This window comes from Microchirus variegatus, assembly GCF_963457635.1.
Source record: "Microchirus variegatus genome assembly, chromosome: 13".
Taxonomy (NCBI): domain Eukaryota; kingdom Metazoa; phylum Chordata; class Actinopteri; order Pleuronectiformes; family Soleidae; genus Microchirus; species Microchirus variegatus.
Genome location: NC_139814.1, coordinates 3826044 through 3852952, shown reverse-complemented (window position 1 = coordinate 3852952; position 26909 = coordinate 3826044). Strand labels below are relative to the sequence as shown.

The window sequence follows — 26909 nt, the reverse complement described above, 5'->3', positions numbered from 1 at the left end:
GTTCTCATCATCGTGCTTGCATGATTGTTGCTATTTTGACACGCACACATTCGTCTCATAGTAAAACACATTAGATCAATTAACAGCAGCGGCCACAATGAACGCACGGATGCACGCACACGGACACGATCTCTTTCTCAAACACAGTCTACACACTGGTGATGCACACAAGGATTTTAATGTCAATTATGCAACCCTAACGCAAAAGACTCCGATGAAGAAAAAAGAAAAAGGAAAAACAAAATCCACAACCCAGCACCACAGCCTGGATTGAACAACGTAGCTACTGTAACCGCCTATACGTTTAAGGTAATAACAGTCAACCAACTCAACAGCAACTTCACTCATTAATTAATCAAAAGCTGATATTAATGATACTGTCAGTGATTACAACTGGCTTAAATGACACAAATGTAGGTTAAATCTAAAGTGCTACTAACTACACACACCAGGAAAGAAATAATCATAACCACCAAAACTACAGCAAAAAGGCTCAAATCATCAAATCAATCATGGACCAAATCCACAATTCAAAACCATTACGACACATCCTTTAAAACAAAGTACCACAGTAGGCTAAAACACATATTTAATTTGTCGTTTTGTCACTCACCATTATTTTTCATTCTTGGTGAGGAATGTGTTTCTTATAAACTGGTCCATGATTATTTCCAGGCTGTTATTCCTTGACGATGTCTTGTGACAGTTCAGTATCGCAAGGTGGTTCAGCCTTGGTCCATTGTGGACCACAGATAGGTTTTCTGACATCACAATGCAACCCGTTGATAGTTAGTGGTCATTAATAAATCAATGACAAGCGTAGGCTGGCACATGTGAGTGCTCGACAATCTCCGTGGGTGCTCGGCAATATCCGGGAGCACGTGGGAATCTGCGATATTTCTTTATTCTTAGACAAGGGAATTCCCTTCCGTGACTGGTCATTTCTATGGACACGGAAGTGACGTCACCTAAAATTCAGTTTACGGCACAAGGTACTGTCGTAATTCAGCTCTGAGAGTGACACTTAAGATTCAGTCCTACACTTCGCTGAAAGTGGGAGTAAGACTCATACATCTACTCTTAGCAGGGTTCTTAGGAGTAATTCTAAGACGCTTGATAAATACTGGCCCAGATCTACAGTATATCTGTTGGTCAAACATCTTAGAGGTGGGAGGTGAAACCTTTTCATAATCAGTGCAGTCTGGTGTTAGCGCTATTCCTCCCTTTGCCACCGTGCCACCCTCTTCTTATCCACATCCACCTAGTTTTTCTGTCCTTTCTTAAAGCGGACCTAGAGTTGTCCTGTTGCACATATATGTTAGTAACGGAGGTCTACTTACATGCATTAACTTGTTTTTATGGTCAAAAACCTCCTACTTGCTGTAAGCGAGCTGATAGTGTTTCCCAGCTGTGAGACTTGAGACTCAGTTCTCTCACCCAGAAGACAGAGTCTTGTGATTGGCCAGTATATTCAGCACCCACTCTCTTACATCTCAGAAGCACAGCTCCCCCCTCTGGAACGGTGGATGCACTGCTACTCATTATCAAAACATTGTTTTAACAATGTTTAAAAATAGCTTCTTCACGACTCCCCGCTGCAGTCCCTTTATGACTTTGACCCGGAGTCAGACCCAGAGTCAGAAAACACTGTCGCTCGTGAAACACCTCCACAACGGACGTTATTCTTCTTATCCGGTTCAATGTACGCAACCGGATGTGGACGATCCAGCAGGACGTTCTGCTGCTCCCGAGAACCGCTGTTTACGTAACCAGACCGGGTTTTGTCAGAGATCTCGCTGAGCTTGAGATTACAATACCACACAGCATTCTCAGCAGTGGCTGAACTGTTTGTTTAGAACGCACGTTTGGAACTTCGGGTCTAGGTCCACTTTAAGTCCTCTGCAGACATCTCTGTTATTCAAAATTCTGAATCTTAGCAAGCCAATATAAGCTTTTAGCTATGCTAGTAACAGGGATCCTGCTAGTGATGCACTTGTCTATCTTTTGAAATGAAATTCCATTTGTAGTTTCTGAAGGTATCTGAAGCTACTGTTTGTAGCTGAATAACAGCTCCTTATTCTGTTTTTTTTTTTTGTCAGGACTTCAACCAAAGAAGAGAATACATAAATAAATGTAGAAATGTTGCTTCTCTAAATGGTTTTGAATTGAGCTCTTTGTTCTATATTTTGGTCTTCTCCTCTCAAGACAATGAGTCACTTATTTGTTTGTCACCAGTCACCTGTGTTTGTCAGAGCAGTCTTTCTATGAAGCTCCTCCATCCTACTGTAATGACCGCAGGTTTATTTGCGAGGGTTGTGTTTGCTGTGCTGCTGAACTCTGCTTTGTTTGGGTCATTGAGGTCCTGCATGTCCACTCTCATCGGGCCCAGGCTTAGTCTCCAGCCATGAGCTCTTGAGGCTTGACAGCCTGTTTACCTTGGACACCATTTTCCTGGCGTTTCTGCATGGTTTGGTGTTGACTACTAGTTGATAGCCAACAGATTCTTTGATTCATCTCAGCATCTATACAGGGAGATTTTTAAAAAATGAGACAAAGGAAAAGACAGAGTAAAACATAAATAGAAAAAAATATATATAAGACATCTTAATAAATTTAACTCAGCAGGGTATACAATAAGGTTCTCTTGTCATAAACACACCCAGTGACTCTTTATGTGAACCTAAACAAAACACAAACAGTGCATAAATCCTGGTTGCACTCTGACACAGTTTAGAATAAGAAGGCAAACATATGCAACACAAGTGCACTGAGAGGAAAGATTGGGAAATGTTTGTTACCACAAGAGCCTCAATTTGGAGGTCGCCTCCCATTGGTTCGCTGCTTCCCCACCCTCGTAAATGGGTCCTATGCTGGTTGGATGCCTTGTACAAACTGCCCCTGGGCAAATATCATCTACCACATTAGAACTGACCCGATTCCTCAGAAAATAGGAGAGAGAGAGAGAGAGAGAATGAGAGAGAGGAGTATTCACTAAAAAAAAAAGTGTAAAAAACCCTGTGCCCAGTGATCTGCCTCCCCCCGGAAAGTTCTACATGTACACATTTGGAATATGCACTGGTGTGTGCATGCTCAGCTCCTCTTTAGTTTTCTGTCTTCAAAAGAAAACATCACAAGGTGATTTCATCGCACACCCACACACAGAAGTATGACAGCTGATGTTCTGCACACAATTTTTTTAAATGAAAATGTCATGGCTTCAACCTCATCATAACATTTTCTCTGTCTGTTTTATCCTGATCACTAACTCTCCTGTCATTTCAGACCCTGTCACTCACCCCTTCTGTCACTCCCAGTCACTTGATCTGCTCCACCCCTGTCACACACCTGCTCCTCATCTGCTAATCACTCTACTCCCATATATACCGGCCCATTTCCCCTTGTTCTCTGCCAGATTGTCTAGCCCGAAAACTAGTTATCCAGCGTTATATTCGCTCTGATCCTGATATTGCCTGAACCTGCTTCTGAACTGTGGACCTGTCTGCCCCTTATTGGATTTGTTTGCCTCGTGGACTGATTTCCTGGTTATTGAATTCTGCCTTCGAATTAAACACTGCCTGCTCATGTTGTACCATGTTTTTCGTCTGCACGGCCTCCCCTGTGACATCGTCTCAGACAGGGGGCTGCAATTTACTTCTCATTTCTGGACAGAGTTTTGTCAGCTGTTGGGGGCCACTGTCAGTTAATCCTCCGGTTATCATCCACAATCTAACGGGCAAACAGAAAGAATGAACCGGGAGATGGAAATCACACTATGCTGCATCGCGTCCCAGAATCCGTCTACCTGGTCCAAGCAACTCATATGGGTGGAACACGCACACAACACCCTCCTAAGCTCCGCTACGGGGCTCTCACCAGTTCAGTGCTCTCGAGGGTATCAACCTCCCCTGTTTCCCCAGCAAGAAAGAGAAGCAAGTGTTCCATCCAGGCACTCTGCTCTCCTGCGTTCATCCAACCGTTACCAAAAGAGTGCTAACCAAAGCCAGATCTCTGCACCATGCTACATGCCTGGACAGAAGGCTTGGCTATCCACCCGTGACCTTCCTCTCCAGCTGGAGTCCAGAAAGTTGGCCCCTAGATTCGTGGGGCCATTCCATCAACCCTGCTGCAGTTCGTCTTCGCCTTCCTTGTTCCATGAGAATACATCCCACGTTCCATATGTCCAAAATCAAACCAATAAAAGAAAGCCGAAACTGATCTAAAATACTTTATAACAATTCTTGTTGTGTTTTATAGTTTCAGAAAGTACACTTTTGCTGGACATAGAACTCAGATGTTGTTCTTGTCTGTTAGGGCAACTCTCCCAGTTTGGGTGTTCCAGGTCCAAGTGTTCCTATCACCACTGGGACCAAAGTTGCCTTTACTCCCGATGTCTTTTCTAGCTCCTCTTTCAGCCCTTGGTATTTCTCAAGCTTCTAGTGTTCCTTCTGCGAGGAAGAAGAAGACGAAATTACCTCTGCAGCTGGATGCAGAAAAAAACATTAACAAAACAGTATTTTGGTTATCATCTGAATCACTATATGGACAAAAGTATTGTGATGCCTAACCATTACACCAACAGTGACTGTAATGATGTATTCGAATACATAAGTACTTTAATATGGAATATATAATTATAAAATATATAATTCTGTAGATCATTTATGAGGTCAGGCACTGATGTTGGACAAGAAGACCTGGCTCACAATTGCGCACTGGGGCACAGTCATGTTGGAATAGAAGGGCCTTCCTTCCTTTGTTGCCACAAAGTTGAAAATATAGCATTGTCCAAAATCTCATGGTATGCTGTTGATGGTAAGTGTTAAGATTGTCCTTCATTGGAGATAAGGGGTCTAGCGCAAAGCCTGATTGAAACACCTGAATTCAGTACTCAACAGGTGTGGCCAAATACTTTTGTCCATATACAAACCGGATATTAGCAAAGAACCAATATCGTGCATCCTTAGTCTGGACACAAATCCAATTTGCGCACTTGCAATACATAGTGCAGTAATTTGGCGTCCACAGTTGTGATTTAATAAAAACAATCTGATCGCATACAGCCTGAGTGGGTTTTTCTATAAAATGTAAAAAGCCACAGGTCAGAGAAACAGAAACACAGCCAGACATTAGGCCACAATCTTTATTCAGTAGTGTTGTTTCAACTTATAGGTACAATACTGTCAGCTTTTGTAAGACTAAAAAAAGTTACCATTACAGTCATCCATGCTCACAGAATGCCAGTCAAGTCGTTTACACCCCTGCCACATGCTCACCTTGAGCAAGTACATTTCCAAATGGTAGGCACTTTAAAGGTTTAAAACATTTGTGAATATGCATTTATATATATTTATATATCTTTTTCATATACTAATACGCAATTGGACTCAAAGGTCAGATCTCTAATCGAGACAGGACAAAAAAATTAAAGGGTGAAGAAGAAGAAGAAGAAGAAGATGAGGGAACAGAATGATGTGGCCATGAAGGAAGGGGACTGGATATCAGAAGATGGAGGAATTAGAAATACTGTAAGTCTTTGGGTTTTTCAGAATAGTTCAGTACCTTAGGTCCTATGACAAGAAAGGAGAACAGATGGTGGGGTAGGTCAGATGAACTGAGAGAAGAAAGGAGGGATGGAGAGGTAGCGGGATGCACAGGAGTTTTCGACAATGTGACAGCATATCCACTGTAACTACTTCACACTACTGTACAGCTGAGAAAAGGCAACTTCACAAACCAGCCGGGCAATATGTCACATCTCTTCAAAGCAAGTTAAAGTCGACATTTAAAAAACCGCAGAAGACAGTAAGCTGTTGTCTTTTCACTGCAATTATTATTATTATTATTTTAATGGTACAGATACTGTATGTGTTTCTATAAATGTGTGGCCTTAGTTAAAAACTTGTTTTGGGGATACAAAAATGGCATCGAAACAACACCTTGTGTCTTTACTTGTGCTATAACCTGGTAAACAACCTCATGTTTTCACAATGGATATATTTAAATGTCTGCACTGACTATTAAAACCCACAAAAGCCCTCAGAGGGAGTCTTTTATGCAACCTTATACATTTACATCCCTCTGAGGAACTACATTTCTGGAGATGGTGTGGGGTTCTGATGTTTCCCGCAGAGGAACCATATATGTCCAAGCAGTGGCAGGCAGGGGTGTTTCAAGGGGCTTTAGGGGCCCTGGCAAAATAAACATGGGGGATCCAACTTCAAACCAAAGCGAGTAGTGTAGCCGACCATGCTGTCACTCATAGATTTAAAGGGCGTTGTGCAAAGACCCTCATTCAGAACTGGTATTATTATCCGGCATGATTGATCTGTTCATGTGCAGATCCTGATTGTGTCCTCATATCCAATCACAAAAATCACATACTGGGGTGGTTTGAGGAGATCTTGGTATTCCTGAGCAGCATGAACGTTGTCCATCCTCTGGAAAAATTAAGAGAGACCACCTCCTAAGCTGACGTCCTCCGTTATGCGGCATTTTCAAGTAGTTGTTTATTACACTAATCAGCACTTATATGTACATTTATTTGCAGAACCCTCTAGAACACTGATCATGATGTAATTTATTATTTGGTTAAAAATAAATTCATGTTTCAGTAGTGGTAAGAATAGAGCTCTGATTCTGAGATACTCTTTTTTTGTCTTTCAGCTGCTCTCCCTCTCTCTCTAGGGTTTGCCACAGCGGATGAACCACATATTTGATTTGGCAGAGATTTTTTACACCAGATGCCCTTTATGACACAACTCATTTATCTGGGCTTGGGATCTGCACACTAGATGTGAACCCCCTGTGACTGGGGTCAATTTAGACTGTCAAATCAACCATAAGCAATGGGGACTACCTTGATCATCGGTACCCCAGCCCTTGACCTGATGGAGACCCAAACCGGAAACCCTACAGTCCTTGTTCTCTTTCTGCTTGCCTATGGGCTGCCTCACATCAGTGTTTATTTGAATAAAGGATGGGAAATCCAGAAATTATTTCATATGGTCACAGAAGACCAACCCAGGAAGCATTACTTACTTATGGCTGACCACATGCTACTAAATCACTGAGGACAAATGTAAATACCAGTTGAAATTGAAATTGAAATAGTTTTTGCTGTGGACCTGCTTTGCCTGTCTGCTGCAATGGTGGCAGCCACTCACTGAGCAGATCTCTGGCCCAAAATCCTGGACTCTGGGGTTTGTACAATAGCACAAGGCTCCATAAAGCTGAGAGAGAGAGAAAGAGAAGTGATGGTGGAGGTGGGAGTGAGAAAGGTTTGACTGAACTAAGAGAAAGAGAATTAACAGAGTTTGTGTGCAGTCAATAAACTCAAGGGAAAAGTTGGAAAAGTCAGTGGCCAAAAAAAGCCACAAACCATGGAGAGAATGCATTTAAATAGAGACAAAAAAATCAAGTGTGCAGCAAGAAATATGACAGATGTGAGGTTTGTGACATGTTTTTTTCATCTTTTAAAGACTGATACCTGGTGTGAAAATGAAACGCTGTCAGAAAAAGAGAAGGCTACAAAAGAGACGGACAAATAAACAAGACATAATGACATGCTCAGCTACGTCTAAAAACAACAATAAACAACAAAAAAATATGAGAGCAAATAATAAACACTGTAACCTGAAGGGAACATTTACATTTGACTGTTAACAGCGTTAATATGAAACTAAAGAGCTTCATCAAAACTACAAAGGCATTTTTTTTTTAGAACATCAGAGAAAAGATAAATTAATGAAATACACCTTTAGAGAGATCAACATCAGACATGCTAGGACAAAATCAAAAGAAAAAAAAAATAAACGTATGATTGATACAGAATAATTATCTTCAATTATTTCCACTTTTTAGATTGTTTTTCTTTACAAAGAACATACTGCTACAGTTAAAAGTAGTCAGCCACTAAAACAGCTCTTTTAACAGAAGACAGATGTGAACGGTTTCCTTTCCTTAACAGATCCTGTTTGTGTTTGTTTTTTTCTGCCTTTTCAAATAATACACAACATGTTTAAATACAATGAGATTTGTATTGAGAAAGGTCTTAATTACTTTTATGCAAAAGCTTTCCTTTATGCTACTTTTTTTTCCTTTAATCAACTTGAAAATATGTTGTTGTTTCTTCTGGTGTGTGAACAGATTTGCTGTTTTTCGTAGACTGCTCCTTTTGACAGACAATCCAGATTTGTCATTCTGATGATGGGGGGGGGGGGGGGTCTTATGCGTAAAACTCCTTGGTGGGAGCCTTCTGATAAGCCGTGCCGGCGGGTTTCCTCTCTCCCAGGTCGTAGCTGCCCTCGTCCTTCTTCCTCATGCGGTACACCAGCAGGAGGATGAGGAAGATGGCGAAGAGGAAGCCGATCACACCGCCTGCAATAACAGCTGAGAGAAAAAAATATAAAATTAACCGTCAGGGATTTGAAAGTATAATTTGTGTCCCACTATTGACACATTTCCATCATCCATTCTAGCTCTATTGGACTCGTCTACTCAGTTTGGTATCATGCATGTCGTCGGCTTTTGGCAGTGCTGTCGCTAAATACAACAGAAATAAGACATTTGTTTCCTAAATGTTGGAGATTAAGGCATGTTTTCAGGGTTTTTAAGTCTTTTTAACTGATCTACAGTTTGGTATTGTTCTGTTTGACTCCTGCGTTGGAAACCACACTCATGACTCTTCCAGTTACGACACTCTCTGACCAATCACTTGAAATACTGATTTTACATAAAATCAACTGTACAAGACTGATTTACACCATGTTGGTGAGGGAGTAAGTAGAATCTTCAGGAGCCAGAGGTTGATGCATTTATTATCAACAAGATGCTGGCGAGTTCAGGCACAGCCGCATAGTGCTCTGCAATGGATGCAATACATACAATACAATACAATTGACTGTGCTGAGTTTGGAAGGTTCTGATCCATTAATGTGATAGTTATGCTACAATTCTTGACTGGTATACAGAGCTGTATTCTCAGAAGTGTCAGCTGATTTGACATCAGACTGTGTTCTAATCAGTGACAGCCGACTGGGACTTTAGAGGAGGAAACTTTTGGCACCAAATAAAACCAGTGGGAGTCAAACAGACTATGTTGAACTCACTGATATCCATGACATTGAAAGACTAAGAAAGTGATTGCTGACACAGTCAGACACAAAGCCAAAGCTTACTTCAACCCTCTCTGTTCCACATATTTTAAATTCCACATACCAGTGTGGACCACAGGCTTTCTGTTACATTTGTAGCTACAAAGCTCAGATTAAGAAAAACCTTCAAGTGGTGTCAGGATTATAGGCAAAATAACATTGTAAAACTGCTTTAACAGGTTGAACTGTGCAAACAGTGACTGGTAAAAATTATTTTCACAAGTAAAATGAATGAAATGCAAATGTTTATCATTCAAAAACAATAGTTTAAACTAAGTTACTATGTGTACTAGACAGGATTATATACTGCTTTTTCAGATGATACAATAATGGTAACACAACCTTGAGTATCTACCCAAACTATCACAGCTGGTTCAGTTATTGTACATCTTTTATACACGTTTGTGCTAATGATAACCAGCAAAGTCATTTCAAACACTGACTGTATGACAAAATTGCTAGAATAAATCCACAGCACAAAACACAACATTAAGAATTTTTGGATTGTATCAGCTGTCACGATATCCAGTCCAGAGATATTCAGCAGAATGAGTCTGATACCGATACTGAATATCATATAAAAAGGACGGCTGTCAAAGTTAACGTGTTGTTGGGATTAATACAGCCAAGATTAATGCTATAAAATCATTTCACACAGTTAAAGTAAATTTATTACTTCTGGTGTATGCTGACCTCCGACATAAAAGCCAGAAATGATTCAAAGACCTGAGTCTCTTTGAAAGCAAATCATTCTAATAGAGTGTAGTTCTGTGTTTAAAAAGAAAGATCCAATTAAACAATGGTGTCTGAAATGCACACTGTTTGGTGACTCGTTCATTTAGTCATTAGAAGAAAAGAAAACCTTTAATTGTTTCCCAAAAAATCTAAATGTGAGTTGTATAGTCAGTACAGGGTCAGTCTTAGGAAAAAAAATGGAATCCCAAGAAAAAAGTGGAGGGAATAGCGTGAATAAATCTCCCTTATAATTAGTTTGACTTCAGTCACCATTTTAAATGTATGCTCCTGTTCATTTTGTCCTCTTATGCTTGACCCTAAGACTCTTATGTGATGTATGTGTTGTCTAGTATTATGGTTTTGTGCGATTATATCCGCTCAGGAGCAGAGACATGATAGCAGCACTGCAATCAGTGCCATGCTCTGCTCACGCCACCTTCAGAACCAATCAGAATGTCCCTGAATTTCCCAGGAGCCAATCAGCGCTGCCTGAACAGTGAAGAAACAATGGCGAGTGGACGAGACTCCAAAAAAAGAGAGTTTGAACAGGAATTGTCTTCGTTTAAGTCCGCTGTGTGGGATCATTATGGATTCAGCATTTTTTACGCAATATTGCCTTTGCTCGTATGAGTAGTTTTATATTAAGATATCGAAACCGTTACTGTGGCCCAATAACCGTGATGCATACCGAACCGTGGAAAAACTGTACCGTTGCATCCCTAGTATATACCAGGGTATGACAGTATGTGTGAGGAAGAGGATGATGATGAGAGAGCAAATTATCTTATTGGGAATAAATCTGCCTTCTGTGAAACGTCTGCAGCTGACTTTGCTCGACCTATTTACACCATTGTATATCAATGTTGGTGAAAAAAGTGTTACTTCAAGAGCTCAATATTTTCTCAGGTGGTACTTGGTATAAAAAGTGAACAGCATCGTTCCCTGCTGGAATGCATTATCTTGGTTATCTGCAGTCAGCCACGGGAGCTCAGTTGTGTCCATGAGATATTGTTAGACATGATTCAGGACCATATGCTACGTATGGTCCTGAATCATGTTAGACAAGGACATACATGTATGAGGTAAACTTCTCATAAAGGACACAATGTAAATCAATAGGCCAACAGTGGGTTAACATCAAGGGAAATTTGAATTAAATCCACTAAAGCTGTATAAAGGAATTCCCCCCCTCCCATGACCTGGACTCTCTAAAACTCCTAACTCACCACATGAGCTTATTTTATTCTCCCTCCAATTATGCCTGTATAAGTTTTTTTTTTTATAGCTTCCTAATCTCTTTAAGGTTTATTCTGGTGCTACAATCTGCCCTCTGCTCCACTTTAGGTTTCCACATGTTGCCAGGCCCCACAGCCCCATGGGTTTATATCCTGGCACATATCCAGCTGCTTGTGCTCTGAGAAGCAGCAACAGTGCAGAGTGAATTCATGAAAATGAGATTATTGGCAATTATATTTTACAGAAATCATATGGGAGATGAATGCTTGTGGGGCTAAAGGAGGGTGTGAATTGAATGAGGTAGAGAGCAGAGTTGACCAAATTATACATATTTTCTCTTATCTGAAAACTTTATACTGCCAATAATATTTTTTTTTCTATCACAACCAAAGAAAAATATGCAAATTACGAAAGGAGGCAATCAGTCGGAGCAAGATAAGAAGCAAGTCTGTCCTGACTTGTGCTCGTTGATGTTGTTTCAGCACATTGCTGGAATCAGATGGATATCGTAACTCAATAGAGGTTAGGAGCCAATTAGTGTTTCCTCTGTGCTGGTATTTTGAGTACTTTGATTTTTCATCTATCCAAAGCAAGCAGCACAATGCAAATGCCCACAATGCTGTGAACTCAACAAGAGGGATGCAGCCAGAGTTTATTAAAGGTCATTTTGTTGAGAAGTGGATTAGCTGGGAGATTATGAGGGAAACGTATTACCAAGAGTGACAGCATTTTCCCTGGGCAAAGGGCAATATATTGTAGGAAAGATCTCCCTTAAACCGAGATGTTGAGTGAGTCGTCTTTCAACTGGAAGGGAACGAAGGTTCGAATTCCTGGCTCTGCCAGTGTAACAACTCTTGCCTAATCTCATTCAAGTAGTCGTCATTGTGTTAAACCTGCCTTTACCGTGCCAGGGGAAAAACCCATTTGGGATTGCTTCCCTTTTTTCTGAAGTTGGCCAAAATGGCGTTCTTGCAAGACATGAGAGAAAAATGAAGAAATCAAATCACTGTCAGACTTGCATTGATTGATCAAGTCTAGAATAGCACTATATGAATACAGACAATTTACATTGGAACATGAGCTTTTATCAGCTTATAGTATATATTTGATCCATTACATACAATTTTTAAGATGATTTATCTAAAAATGGAGATGATCTTGTCTTGACAAGGGTGGCACTGCAACGGTAGCATAGAAATATAAATGAAGGATGTTGTTGTTGTCTTTTCCTCTTGTGTTTGGACTTAGTACACAGCAGATGGACACATAAAATGCCACGGCAAGGGAGAAGTTCAGCTATGACATGAAGTTGTGTAGGTTGAATCCACAAAATTGCTTGGGCTGCCAAAAGTTCCATGTGGATAAAAAGCCAATATGATACAGAATTGTGCATTTTCCTAAACGCATTCTGATGTTTTTTGAGGCTTACTGTGACACATACCTGCCAACACCTCTGTCCTCTGGAAGAGGTTTTCAGTGCGGACCTCCACGGCCTCCTGTGGCGAGCCAGGGGCACTGCTTGTACTGGTCATCTGGTTCCTCTGCACGTCCTCTGTGACTGGCACTGGTGCCTGGGTGAGGAACAAGAAGTCGGGTTTAACTAGGAAGTATGGAAGAAATTAAATATTATTTCTTACTGACAGCTGACTTCAACATTCTGTATTCCAGTATTACTCATTCCTGAGTTAAGAGGAGTTGGTTAATTTGGGTTTTACAGCATAATCCCATAATCCCTCAGTGGAATGATTTCATCAGTAAGTGCAGTTTTATTTGGCCTGATGCAGTAACTCCAAGTCTCTGCTCGGTACTTGAAAATTCTCAGTTTCTAAACAGAAAATCGCTCCACAACAAAGAAGATTTTAAAAAACAAAATAACAAGAAGGTGTTAATAAGATGGTAGTTTGATTTTCTTACTTTTGTTGTTGTCTCCAGTCTCAATGCTAAAATAAGATAAAAGGTTGCAGGCTATCTTTGCATTGTCCCACCAGTATCATGGATTAGTGTTTTTTAAGAAAACGTGTAACTATCGCTCGAAGTAAAAACAGGGAATTTTAATAGGCTATGAAAAAGAAACCTGTCCAGTGGTTGTTTTTGTGACACCAAACACCAAAATAGCAAATCAAGCATTCACTGTAGTTGGCCAAGGGACAAAATCAACAACAATAAATGGAATGGAGCCAGGTAGATTTCACGTAGGGGGTTTGAGACCTTCAGGACTAATCCCAAACAGATGCAGAATCCAGCAGAGTGCGAGTGAGATCTAGGATAGTTCCAGAATATGTGATTATGGCCAAGAGAGATGTAATCCCTCATCATTTGCAGTGGAGCAAAAACATGGAGAATTTGCTGTGAGCACTTGATCTCTATCCTGAAAGCGACCTCACGGCTTCTGGTATTAGAAGGGATTTGATGTCATACACTGGGCCAGATGAAGATATAGTGAGGTGCAGAGCAGCACTCTGTTGACTCATGGTAGTTATAGATCAGCCTCCATAATTATTACTGACCGGGAACAATCTGTGAAGGCCTTATGTGCCAGGATAAAGAAAAATAGCCTGTTCAATGTTTATTAATGAGATGAAAGGTACAGTTAGTAGGGTTTATTGACAGAAATTGAATGTACTACCCATAAGTATGTCATAGCCTTTACAATTAAAGATGGTTTGGTTCGATTAAGCCTTGTACTTTCTTAATTGTTGGACTCCACCTGAACTAACAAATCAGTCAGGGTGTGCATCTATCTATCTATCTATCTATCTATCTATCTATCTATCTATCTATCTATCTATCTATCTATCTATCTATCTATCTATCTATCTATCTATCTATCTATCTTAAACTTTCTTGTCTTGTTCACTTATAACGAATGTCTGTTTCGAATGAAGAAATCCATTTTTGTTCAGTGTGTGCTCTATTTTACATTACTTTTCTTCTTACCTCTGTTCTGAATGGTTTCCTAGGTGTGCTCTCCTTTGCCTGTTCTCTGACCGTGGCTGTGTCCACTCTGGGAGTGAAATCTTTGGTGGAGTCCTGGGTGGGCTGTGCTGCTGCATTGGGCTCTAAATAAAGCGTACTGATGGTCACCGTCTCCACCGTGTCTTCACCTTCTCCTGAAAGAAACAGAGTGACGTGTAAAAAATGTTGCTTGATGGAGGAGAAATTTAGAAACTCTCTGAAATGCTCGCATGAACAAACTCTGTCTGGTAATAGATCAATATGTTATCAATATTTTAGATTAAGATTTTCCATAAGGTTCACACTCCATGGATTCAAATTTAGTGTGTGTCTTACAGTCTGACTTATAGAGCAGCAGAGCAGAATAAAAGGGGATATACAATAGGAGCTATTGATCATTGCCCTGTCTCCCGTTACCCAACCTGACCTTCTCTCAACGCAATTACACTACCTTTGACCAAGGAATGAGCAATTTGAGAGCAGGAAGTGTTGGTACAATATTAGTCTTTGTATATCCAAGTCATTTTTTTGGTGTAATAAAATCAACTTTTGGGTTTTTGGGACATTTAGAGTGAGATTCAGTGAGATTCCTTTCTGAGATATTCTAGTTAGTTAAAATGTGCCCTTACCACTGACCACAATCTAATCTAATCTAATCAGCATATACTCAAGGCCAAAGTTCATGTTAAATTGGTTACAGTGTTACAAGAATCTTAATTTTGTATTACACTTTTTTTGCAGTGACCTTGACATCTGAGAACATAATGTTAATCTGTACATTCATAAGTTGAATGTTTTTTGTCAAATTTTAAAGGATTCCCCTCTACGACTGCAAGTCTATTATTGTTAATGCGTCATGTTTTTCATTTTCTTTGATTTATTTATTAATGCATGCTTTCAGATTCTCTGTTAAATTGTTGGGGGGTTTGTGTTGGTACTTTTTTTCATTGCACTGTTGACCCTTTTTAATGGCAATAAACTTCTTAAATCTAACGTGAGACTCTGGCAAACCACGTTCTATCAGTGCAATGTACTACAGGAAGTGCTGGGGGCAGTTTTCTGACTTGACCTCTCCCTAGATAAAACCCACACTGTCATAGAGCTCCAGGTGTGAACACAAAGCTTTTCCTCTATCGTGGACCAACTGAGTCTGGCTAGTTGCCGGACATGGATGTGACATCAGGTCACAAATGCTGATAAGTTTTCACGTCATTGCATGAGACCAAAGTTTTTACCAAATGTTTTGAACTTGCAGATGACACAATAACAAGAATAACACAACAATCTACATGGATTGAACATCTACCTGCGTGTGTGACTTTGCATGTAAACTCCAGTGTGACCACTGTAGTGGGGGATATAATTGACACAGGCAGTGGTAGCAGAACAGTGTATGTTCAGTATGAAGCTGTGGAAGCTATGTCATGTGTGCTGGGGTAACACTGACATTTTACACCACTTCAGCCCTGGAGCAGTATGAGTCTCCTCTGTGCTCCTCCACTACATGTCTCCTTCTCTCCACGTTAGCTAATATTAGAAAAATGTTCCATCGTGACCAAGAATTCTCTGATAAGTTACACATTGGTAAAATAACCAGACTTCTGCACATTAATAAATACAAGGCTCTCTGTGTGATTAGTTCCTAGCAACAGTCCATTACACCTAACAACACTTAGGAGACAGGAGTAGCTGTCTGCTATTTTTGTCTGTGCAAGTAAAGTAAAGTGTTTATCTTGGATAAACAGAAATAATCGGGACTTGTGGTTGACTACCAGAATGATTGTTAGTTGCCGCCCAAATTCCCTCTTAGCATTAATGAGATGTAATGTTCACATGATTTGGAGAAGGTCACACAGCAGTATTGTGGCTAACACTGTTGCCTTACAGCAAAAAGATCCAAGTTTTTGACCTGGTCCGATTGAGGGCCTTTCTGTGTGGAGTTTCCCTGTGTGTGTGGGTTTTCTCCAGGTTCTCCAGTTTCCTCGCACAGTCCAAAAACATGAAGAGGTTAATTGGACACTAAACTAACCATATGTGAGAGTGAATGGTTGTTTGTCTCTGTGTGTTTGCCCTGTGATGGACTTGTGACCTGTCCAGGTTGCACCCGCCTTTCACCCTTTGTCAGCTGAGGTTGGCTAAGCAGCGCCACGATCCTCAGTTGGATAAAGTGGTGAATGATTTGGAGAGATAACCCAAAAACACACTGTATAGCCGCAGCTGCTGCAGGTGTGGAGGTGGAGGCATATGAAAAAAGTTTCAGCTTCATAAAACTTGAAAAAGAATGCCATCATGCCTCAGGGCAATTACCTGCTGAGCTTGCAAATGTGTGTGAGTGGATAATTATGTACGGGTGTGTGTGAATGTTCCTCACCTGAGCCAGAGCCTGAGTTAAAGTCGTCATCATCTTCAGGGTAATAACCTCCTGAGCCCGTGTCATCCAGGTACAAGTCATCAGCCTGAGATGACGTCTTGGCTGCTTCTGTTATCTGCAAAGCAACAAGATAATGGTGGTGAGTTTTCACTGTGCACCAGCGGAATCAAAGGGTAACTCAGTATATGATACACACTGAAAAAATGACATAAACTTGTAACAATTAGGTTCACTTAATCTAAAGTAAGCACATTTTTATATAACATGGTCAATTTAGTTTGAATTAACTCAATTAATTTATTATAGGTTATTAAGTCATTGTTGAAGTTTGTCAGCCAATGACAAATCCAAAACAATCGTAAAATTATACATCACATTTAAGAAAATAAAATGCCTCCAATGATGAAAAATAATAACTAAAGTATACTTTCTTTCTGTCCACACCTTCATTTCTTTTTAAGCTTTTGTATGTATTTCTGTAAATTTTTTGTACCAACAGTAAACAGATGAATTAAATTACAAAATATATTTAAAAAAAATGTAATGTCACAAATTCACATATTTAATCTTAAATCTGATCATTGTAAATCTAATTATAAATCATGGAAAGAGTAGCCCTTCGGAATAAACCACGAGGTCTGCAAGTAAACGAACTACTAAATTGGAATTTAAATGAAGCAATTTGAGATCATCACAAGGAAATGAACCATATTTTACCCATACTGTGCACCACATTATATCAACAAAATAAGACCTTCAGTGTTTCCACATGGCACACATTCTCTCTTTCATTCCACCACTGTCAGCTAAATATTAATCAAAAAACTTTGAATCTAGCCTTTAAATCTTTAATTATAACCTCTCCACTTTGAGAGCAATACTCTAGCAAGTACAACAAAAATACAGACCTCTTGAGAGGAAATTCAAAGCTCAAATCATTAGCACAATTTGAAACAGCACAAATCTTTGCAAAATGGACAAAGTGCAGCCCAAACAGTCCAATCAGCAGGAACTGGTGCAAACACTAATGTTCAGTTGAGTGCATTATGAAGAGATGGATAATAAGAGCAGAGTTGTGTATGGTTTTAGTAAAAAAAAGAAAATGCCCAGTCGCTGCAAAATTTCACTCCAAACCACAAATGTCAATCTCAGTATAAAAAGTTGGGGGTTCAAAGGAGGATTCATGGACCAATCAGTCCAATGTAGAAATAAAAAAAGAAAGAAAGTAAAAACTACACGAGCAGACAGATCACTTCCAGGTCCACTGTCCTATAACATACATCTGTGTTTTATCTCTCAAATGAAGCCTCGTCTAATCCAAACATCCCGTGCCTCTCACACCATTGTTGCCTAGACAACTCGCCTCACTAGTGGGAATGTTTGTGTTCTGGCTTAATGGAGTGATTGGCTGAATAGAAAAGCCCAGTTTGAACCAAGCCTGTTTGTTCCAAAAGCAGCTTCTCACACGGTGTGGTTTTAATGAGAAACACAGATAAAGGAGGAAATAAGCGTTTTCACTCTTTGGATGTAAACCAGACACCTGAACGTGACAGTTGTTACATATATGTAAGTGTGTGTGTATATGTATACATGGCAAACATAAATATGAGAGTGCTGTGTTGAGTATTAGTGACTGAAATAGTTATAAACACATCCATGGCAACATCCATTCAGATCTGCAGTTGGCTAATGCTATACTGATAGTCTTGCTTTAGAAAAAGGAAGACAAAGGAGAGAGCCCACAGTATATCATCCCAGTGTGTGTGTGTGTGCTTGTGTATTTGTTCCCTCTCTAGGACCTATTCTGGCATAAACTCTGACCAAAACCTGGTCTTAATGAGGCAGAACCTAATTTCTGAGGAACATGTTAAAGCGGACCTAGACCGGAAATTCCAATTAACGCTGTTTTTTAGTGTGTATGCGTCATTACCTTGTTTAAGAAGCCCTGAAGGTTCTAAACAAACAGTTCAGTCACTGCTGAGAACGCTGCGTTTTATTGTAATCTCAGGCTCAGCGAGATCTCTGAAAAAACCCGGTCCGGTTATGTAAACATCGGTTGTCCTGAACAGCAGATCCTCCTGCTCCGGGCACTAGTCCGGGCACATCTGGTTGCGTACATTGAACCACAGAAGAAGAATAACGTCTGTTGTGGAGGTGTTTCAAGAGCGACAGTGTCTTCTGACTCTGGGTCTGACTCCGGGTCAAAGGTCGTCAAAGGGACTGAGGCGGGGAGTCGTGAAGAAGCTATTTTTAAACACTGTTAAAACAATGTTCTGATAATAAGTAGCAGTGCATCCACCGTTCCAGAGGGGGGAGCTGTGCTTCTGAGAGCTGGTGTGCTGAATATGTCACTTACGGTTATTAGCCAATCACAAGACAGTTGGGAAGGCTCTACACTGGCTGGCCAATCACAACACACTCTGTTTTCTGGAGGCGAGATTTATGTCTGAAATATCGTGGCTGAGCACAGCGTCAGAAAAGAGGATTTCTATCGGCTCGTTTACAGCAACTAGGAGGTTTTTGAGCATAAAAACAAGTTAATGTATGTAAGTAGACCTCCATAACTAACATATATGTGCAACAGGACCACTCTATGTGACCTTTAAGTTTAGGGCTAAGATTTGAATTGTGAATAGGTTAAGATTAGGGATAACGGTTTTATATGGTGTCCAAATGAATTGAAGTCAATGCAGTGTCCTGAGAAGAACAGCTGCACAAACCTGTGTGTGTTTATTGAACCTGATAAAACTTGGGCCAGATTAAAGCTGCCGTTTGTCATCAAATGCCAGCCTTAAGAAATGTTTAAGCCTCTCTTGTAGAGCCTTCATTACACCTCCCGCTATTTTGCTGGATGCAAAACAGCGAGGGGCGCAACGGTGTGTTGACAATTCACAAAAGCAATGTGAACGTAAATGCAGCACAAACATAGTACAGTAACGTCAACGGGCAGCGTAGCAATCTGCTTTTTGACATCGCTGTTGAGTTGCTTTTATTAGACTATGAAAATCACCAAATGCGGACGCATTCAAACCTGCAAGTTATCTGAAATCAAAAAATACAAAATTTAAACAATAATCAAACCTTACATGAACTCAACCACAAATGTTCCCTGACAGCCTAGGGTAGGCACTGCCCGCTGCACGTCACTGGTCAGACTGCCCTAAAACTTTGGATATGGGTTGAGTATGGCCTGATGGTGTGCCTTGATTTTCACATTTTTTGGAGTAATTTTAATTTTCGCTGATTTATTTGGGGTTACATGACCATGGAGGTCAAATAAACAACGGAATAAGATAAACAGCTAAAACAGCTGCTGTCAAATGTATGCATCTGCAAACACTGTGTCAAAAAATGTGTGTTGTTGTACAGACAACGTGTACAAGCTCATCACTTTAAGGACTGATGAGTATTTTATTGTGACAAAACATAGTTTTACCGTGAGTGAGTGTTTTAAAAATGCATGTATGTGGCCACAATGGATGTGGTTCTACTGGTCTACATAGCCTACTGTTCTCTTCATATCTGGCTTTTAACTAATATCTTAGCTTCTTAGTCAGTTTTTATATTTTAGCCCCCCTTATTTTCCATTTATGAGTTCATTTTATCTATTTGTATTAATGGTATTTAATGACATTTTATCTATTTTAATAGTAGTATTTCATTTTATGGGTGTTCATTTTATATATTTGTATCTGCTAATATCTATTTTATTGTCATTTTATCTATTTTATTAGTCATATTTTATTTTATTTAGTTAGTTTTATATTTTTAGCTTATGTAGTTTTTATGATTTTATTCCATATATCCATTAGTTTTAGGTTTTTATTCAGTGTTTCCAGTGTTTTCTCGGTTGGAGCCGTCTGCACTGGGAGCTGTTATTACCTCTGGCTAGGACGTCTCTAACTTGTGGCGAACATCGGCCTGTCAGGTGGGGGGGGGGTCTATGGCAGTGCTTCACTGCTGTGGTGAAGGCGTCCTGGCCTCGAGTCATGAGCAGCCGTCAGTGCAGACGGCTTCATGTGATGGTGTTTCCTGAATTGGCTCCTCTGTATCCAGCAACACGTTTCGTAGATCTTGTTTATATATGTGTGTATGTACGTATGAGTGTGCGTGTGTGTTCATGTGCCTGCATTTGTGTGTGCATGTGTGCAGTGGTGGGGGTCTGGGTGGTGCGGGATGGGCTATTTTTAAACTCGTAAAGCACTTTGTGCTACATATTTTAAATGTATGAAAAGTGCTTTAAAAATAAAGTTATTATTATTATTATTATTATTATTGGTGAAATACCCTGCGATAATGTAGACAATAGCCCACTGGTAACAAACAATGTTTGTTAATGTATTAATGCTGTCATAGTCGAGCCCAACAGTTTTCATTAGCCCAAATATATTGACAGTTGAAGATTTTTTAATTATTTTCCTTAGGACGTGTATCGCAGCACTTCACTGTTTCCAAGGGGACAAGTAATTGTGTGGAAAGGTGCATAGGTCTCACTTTGGTGACAGTCACACCAGACATACACTATCAGTAACCAAATTCACTCTGGATTTCCACGGCACATACTTTCAACAGCCACTGAACTAGTATATATGTATATATATTCTTTTTTGCGAAAAAAAAGAAACTTAATTAAAATCATAACAACTCATAATCTCCCTATAAAAAAACTAGACAATCGGCATTTTGATTCATGAGGAAATTGGTAAATGTGTTAAGCCTTAAGCATCTTCCAGTTGTTCGTGCAGTCAAAAAACAGTCAAAACAAAAATCAGCAGATGAATTAAAGAACATGTTTCAACTAGTTCCCTGCTGCATCTCAACATTTCCAATTACAGTCTGTATTCAAATGTGAGTGTGTTCACTAATGCTTTTAAGTCATTGTGTGTGTGCTTTTGTAGAGTCGTGAAAGAAAGGCCTGGTGCTCTCCATAACAAAGCTGAGGGGAGTGCACACACGCAACAACAGCGTGAAAGGGGAAGAAAGGAAGAAGATAGAGGCGAGATGAAACAGAACAATGTGCATCTCCATCTCTGCTCTCTCTGCTGCCTCTGACTTCTGGAAGAAAAGCCTTTCACCACCTGATCAAAGACAGAATTTGTTCAAAGCAGCTTTATCTCAACCTTTCATGCCCTGTTTTCCCTCCAAACACAACCCCCGCTCTGCTGCCCCACAGCTTGGCAAACCAGTGCACTGTTCCATGCTGGTCCACAGGTCTTTATGCACAATGTGGCAAAAAGGAGGCAGGTCACATATCAAATGGTGACCAAGGACACTAATGAGCTAAGGGCCACACACACACGCACACACACGCACACACACACCTTGATCCATATAACAAGAACTATTAAACTAAACTAATTTATTTTGGTTTGTCAATAAAACAGGACTTCAGAGATAATTGTTTCAACTTCAGGAAAGTAGTGGTCAACATTTTCAGAAATGTTGTGCACCAAAGACGTATTAAATAAATTGTATTTAATTAGCTTTAATTACCAGGAACAAGATAAAATGTTGGTTTGCATGAAATCAACTGCTCCTGGTTTGTGTGTTCATGACTCCTGCAATAAGTTAGTGTTCAATACAAAAGTCAAATGTACCACAATCAGGTAAATAAAATAGTAAAACAGTTATTCAAGTAAAAGGAAACGTTTAAACAATTCTTACAAGCACAGAAAAGCACATTTCTGTGCTTGTAATTAGAACACAATTCTTAAATTCGTCCAGTTTTGTTTTTCAGTCATTTATCACAGTCTGAAAGTGTCTACGTCTACCAAGCAACATTCACTTACCCCATTGTCAGATGACTTTACTTAAAACAAGAAAATGTAAAATTCAATTTAAGAATATTTTCTCATTATCTTATTTCTAGTTAAGTTTTTGCAGTGGCAGGGTTAGGGTGATACGAGCTTAGAATGGTATCACAATATTCCATCAGGATATCGCACTATAACACTATTTGTGACAAACTGAAAAATAAGTTTGTTTTGATGTGGGATGATATATAGTTCACCATATGAATGTATTTATGATGCTAAATTAATCTTTAAATACAAAAAACATATATGAATTAAATGGCAGGCCGAAAATCCATATGTGGGACCAATCTGCAGTGGGATAATAATCATGTGATTACCTTCGTAGTGATTCTCTGTATCATGATTGGTTGTAAAGAATGTCAAAATGTCTCAAAAAGCACAAATATTCAATGTACAATACACAAGACACTCAAATGTTTTCATTGTTCTTGTGTTAACGGATCAAAATGCTTGTCTATTAACTGTTGTATTTAACATGTAACTATGTCACACTGAAATTAGAATCTCAATTGCAAGTGAGACCTGGACGTTATCAATGCATATACTTTTTTGACTCTTTGTTTACGATACATTATAACAAACTTCAAACAAAATTCCATACCATACCATTCAAATTCAGAGTACAATGCTGACAAAATTTAACAGAAATTACTTATACAGACAAAAGTGGCAATATGTATGTATGTATGTATATAGGTCACCTAGAGTGGGCCTGTTGCACATATATGTTAGTTATGGAGGTCTACTTACATACATTAACTTGTTTTTATGCTCAAAAACCTCCTAGTTGCTGTAAACGAGCCGATAGAAATCCTCTTTTCTGAGGCTGTTTCCCAGCTGCGAGATTTGAGACTCAAATCTCTCAACCCGGAAGTGACATATCAGCACACCCGCTAAAAATAGCTTCTTCACACCTCCACAGCGGACATTATTCTTCTTCTGCGGTTCAATGTACGCAACCGGATGTGCCCGGACTAGTGCCCGGAGCAGGAGGATCGGCTGCTCCGGAGAACCGCTGTTTACGTAACCGGACCGGGTTTTTTCAGAGATCTCACTGAGCCTGAGATTACAATAAAACACAGCGTTCTCAGCAGTGGCTGAACTGTTTGTTTAGAACCTTCAGGGCTTCTTAAACAAGGTAATGACGCAGATACACACTTAACAAACAGCGTTAATTGGAACTTCCAGTCTAGTTCCGCTTTAAAACAATTTTCAAAAGCAATATTACTACTTTTTAGAAATACACTTATTTGCTGTCAGGGGCTCCTGTGCCGTTCATGTAACAATGGTTTAACACTTGTCTGTACAAACACACACACACACACACACAGTACCAAATCAGTGCAAATCAGAGTGGAGGAAATGGTCTGTTTGACCTTGATAAACTTTAGCTGACACACTAGGACAGGTACAAACTGGCACGTCAAAGCGCTCGGCGCCGCTCTCTCTATCAGTGACACGCATGTGTGCCCGTGCACAGACACAACGGCCTCGATAAACTCTGCTCCTTTTTATCAATCCAGTGACATTTACAGGTAGTCTCTGCTTTCAGCTCTTATCACAGACTCCAAGCTGAAGCAGACATCAGCACGATGACAAGTAAAAGCTGAGCAGGCACCGAAAAATCCACAAGCATTAGCTGCTCGGCTCTAAAGAGCAAATGTTTGAAAAAAATCCTGTTAGAGTTAGAGTTGCAGAGTAGATTTAGAAAAGTCGACAGATATTGGTATTTTTCTATGGCCAAATAAGTGTAGTCGATGGACAATATATATATATATATACATATATATTAGGGCTGTCAAAATTAACGCGTTAACGCAGGATGATTCATTTGTGGAATTAACGCTTCTCCTGCTGTGGGTTTAGTTCCCCCAAGAAAACTATATAACTTCTATACTTTATATTTTGTTAATAATGTGAGTTATTTACAGTGCAATGTGTAGTTTTTTAAAAAGTTTTTTCAAAGTTATTTACAGTATTTTATTTTTTCTATTTATTTATATTGTCTTATAATGTGGGTTCTTTACAATGTAATGTTTATTTTTTACTAAGTTTGTATAGGTTTTTACAAGTTATTTACAGTATTTTATTGTTCTTTACATTTATATTTTCACATACTTTATTTATCTCTCCGTTCCTACAACAATATAAAGAGAAAATTAGAATTTTTCTGGCATATTTACGAATGGTACTTAATCGTGATTAATCGTGATTAATCCACAGCTACCCTGTGATTAATCTGATTAAACATATATATATATATATGTATAGTTATCTCTAATAAAAAAAAACATTTATAAATTAAATATTAAGTGCATTAAACATACCAATAAATAACTGATATAACCTTTAATTACTTTTATCTAGTTTCTGAAAACAAAACTGCATATGCTGATCATTAAATAAATTACAAATATCAGCATGAATCTTCCTGTACTTGTTGAAACTTCACGCTGAAAATGTACAATTAGCTTCTTATTTGGTTTTGAGGTTTCTGAATCTCATTTATTACACAGCAAACAAAATCTCCTGACTCATCTCTTTTTCTCACGTTTGCCCTTCAGGAAATTTAGAAGCTCATGTTGAGTTTCTTGAACCATAGAAATAAAGATTTTAAGGATTGCAAAGTGGGAGAAAAAACTATGGAAGCAAATGTGTCCCATTATTCAAATTAAAATGCATTAACAGAAATGCTTTTTCAAAATGTTGCTGCATTTTTTGAGTCATAAATAAAATTAAAAATCAATATTCCAAATGGCATTTTCTTATTCAAGACCACTCATTCTGGGACTTAATTAAAATGATAAAGAAAATGACATTCAAGATTTAATTTTCAAAACATTCTTCAGCAAAAATGTAACAAAATCCAATTTGAAATGTCAAATTTGAAAATTGTGAGACACTTTTTGCGGCAAACATGAAAACGAAAAAGCATTCTATGTTTGCTTTGTCTTTTAATTAAGGCACAGAATAAACAGTCTTGAAATATTGATTTTTTATTTTATTTATGAGTCAAAAAATGCAGCTACATTTTGAAAATGAAATAGCATTTTTAATTTTAATTTAATTTGGATAATGGGAAACATTTCCTTCCATAAAAAAAACAACCTCAAGCTACACACATTCAGTGTTAAGTAGTAAAGGGCTGTTAAGCAAAACCCCACAAAGGCTTAATGTGCTATATTGATTATCATGGTATACTCTGTAGCCTATATTAACAATTTAGTCATTCTTATCAAAGTGTCTTGAATAATTATATCTATATTATTTGCAGATAATTAATTATAGTTTTCAAAGAATGTTTTTAGACCAATTAGGTGAAATTGGATAATTTCCCACAGCACACCTGACGATCTCTCATGGCACACTGGTTGAAAAACACTGTCTTAGAACATGGTAGAAACACAAGCAAACTTTGAGTTTCATTCCATTCACACATCTCTTTAATCTACAATTAAAGTAACCTGTAGGAAGCCAAAGTGGAAAACACAAGGAAAACACAGTCCAACCAGAATTATACCCTTCTTGCTGTAAGACACAGAACTACCACGCGACTGTGCTGCCCTTCTTCCTGGTGATATGGTTGACACCACTTATTATTATTAAAACATGGACTTTTCAAATGTATTTCAGCTGAATTCGGTTTCTGGTTCTTGTCGCCGTTCTCATAAATAGCTGGTAGTTGTTTGTGCCTTTCTAAAGAAGAGTGATGCGAGGAGTTTGCACCCACACACACACACACACACACACACACACAATCTAAGTGAGTTTACACACAGCAAGGCAACACAGGGACAGTTGTGCAAGTGGAACGAAGAGCGAAGGAAGGAGAACTGCCATAATGAGCGTGGAAGCTGGCGATGTGTGTGTCTATTATTAGTTATGCGAGGAGCTGGCATTAGTGGTATTCCTGCCCTAATGAACAAATAAACCAGCAGGAGTGCAGCTTGAGTTAGTCTGTCCCTGACGCTCTGTGCGCTTGACTCGCAAAATCTGAGGAAGATGTGAAGAGGTGTGTAGATGACACGAGGATGGAGGATGGTGGAAGATAAAAGAGAGAGTGGGTTGGACAAAAGGGGGAGAGAGAATGAGAAAATAGAGGCACGGAGGAGGAAGGGAGGGGGAAAGTGACTCAGGGATGTAGACAATCCTGTAGCCTGGAGGTTGCTGTGCTAAAAGCCTGTCAAAATCACCATATCCATGCCTAGCAGTGCTTGAGAGGCACCAGGCCTGAATGTGCTTTCACTCTCTGTGAGTGCATCCCTCCCTCTCTCTCCTTTCTATAAGGGGATGAGGGGGATACATATGGAGGGGAAATGGAGTCATCTCAACCAACCCCGGGCTCCTGTTGACACACTGCTCGCACTCCTAACAACAAATATTAGCTTGGCTCCAAGAAAGGCCGAGGGACAAAAAAACTGTTCCTCAAAGGAATGCACACGCACACACACACACACACACACACACACACACACACACACACACACACATTAGAAAATCGCACCCATGGGACACACACGTGCGAACACAGACACACACACACACAAACACCTATCCAATTCTCACTTCTCGGATGCGTGAGACGAATACACAGAAACACTTCAAAACAGTGACTTCAGAGATGAGGAAAAAGTTGAAAATAAT

The 26909-nt window shown here is 39.4% G+C and overlaps 1 protein-coding gene across 1 annotated transcript in view; it reads right to left on the bottom strand.

Moving 5' to 3' along the window:
* Window positions 1-5135: 5135 nt before the first annotated feature.
* sdc2 (syndecan 2) overlaps window positions 5136-26909 on the bottom strand; it is a 65453-nt gene continuing 43679 nt past the window's right edge. The window contains exons 2-5 of the mRNA XM_083899360.1: window positions 16450-16564; window positions 14061-14233; window positions 12565-12694; window positions 5136-8388 (exon numbers count right to left, since the gene is read on the bottom strand). Of these exons, the coding sequence (XP_083755486.1) occupies window positions 8225-8388; window positions 12565-12694; window positions 14061-14233; window positions 16450-16564 (582 nt within the window). The 3' untranslated portion in view covers window positions 5136-8224. The remainder of the gene's footprint in view (window positions 8389-12564; window positions 12695-14060; window positions 14234-16449; window positions 16565-26909) is intronic.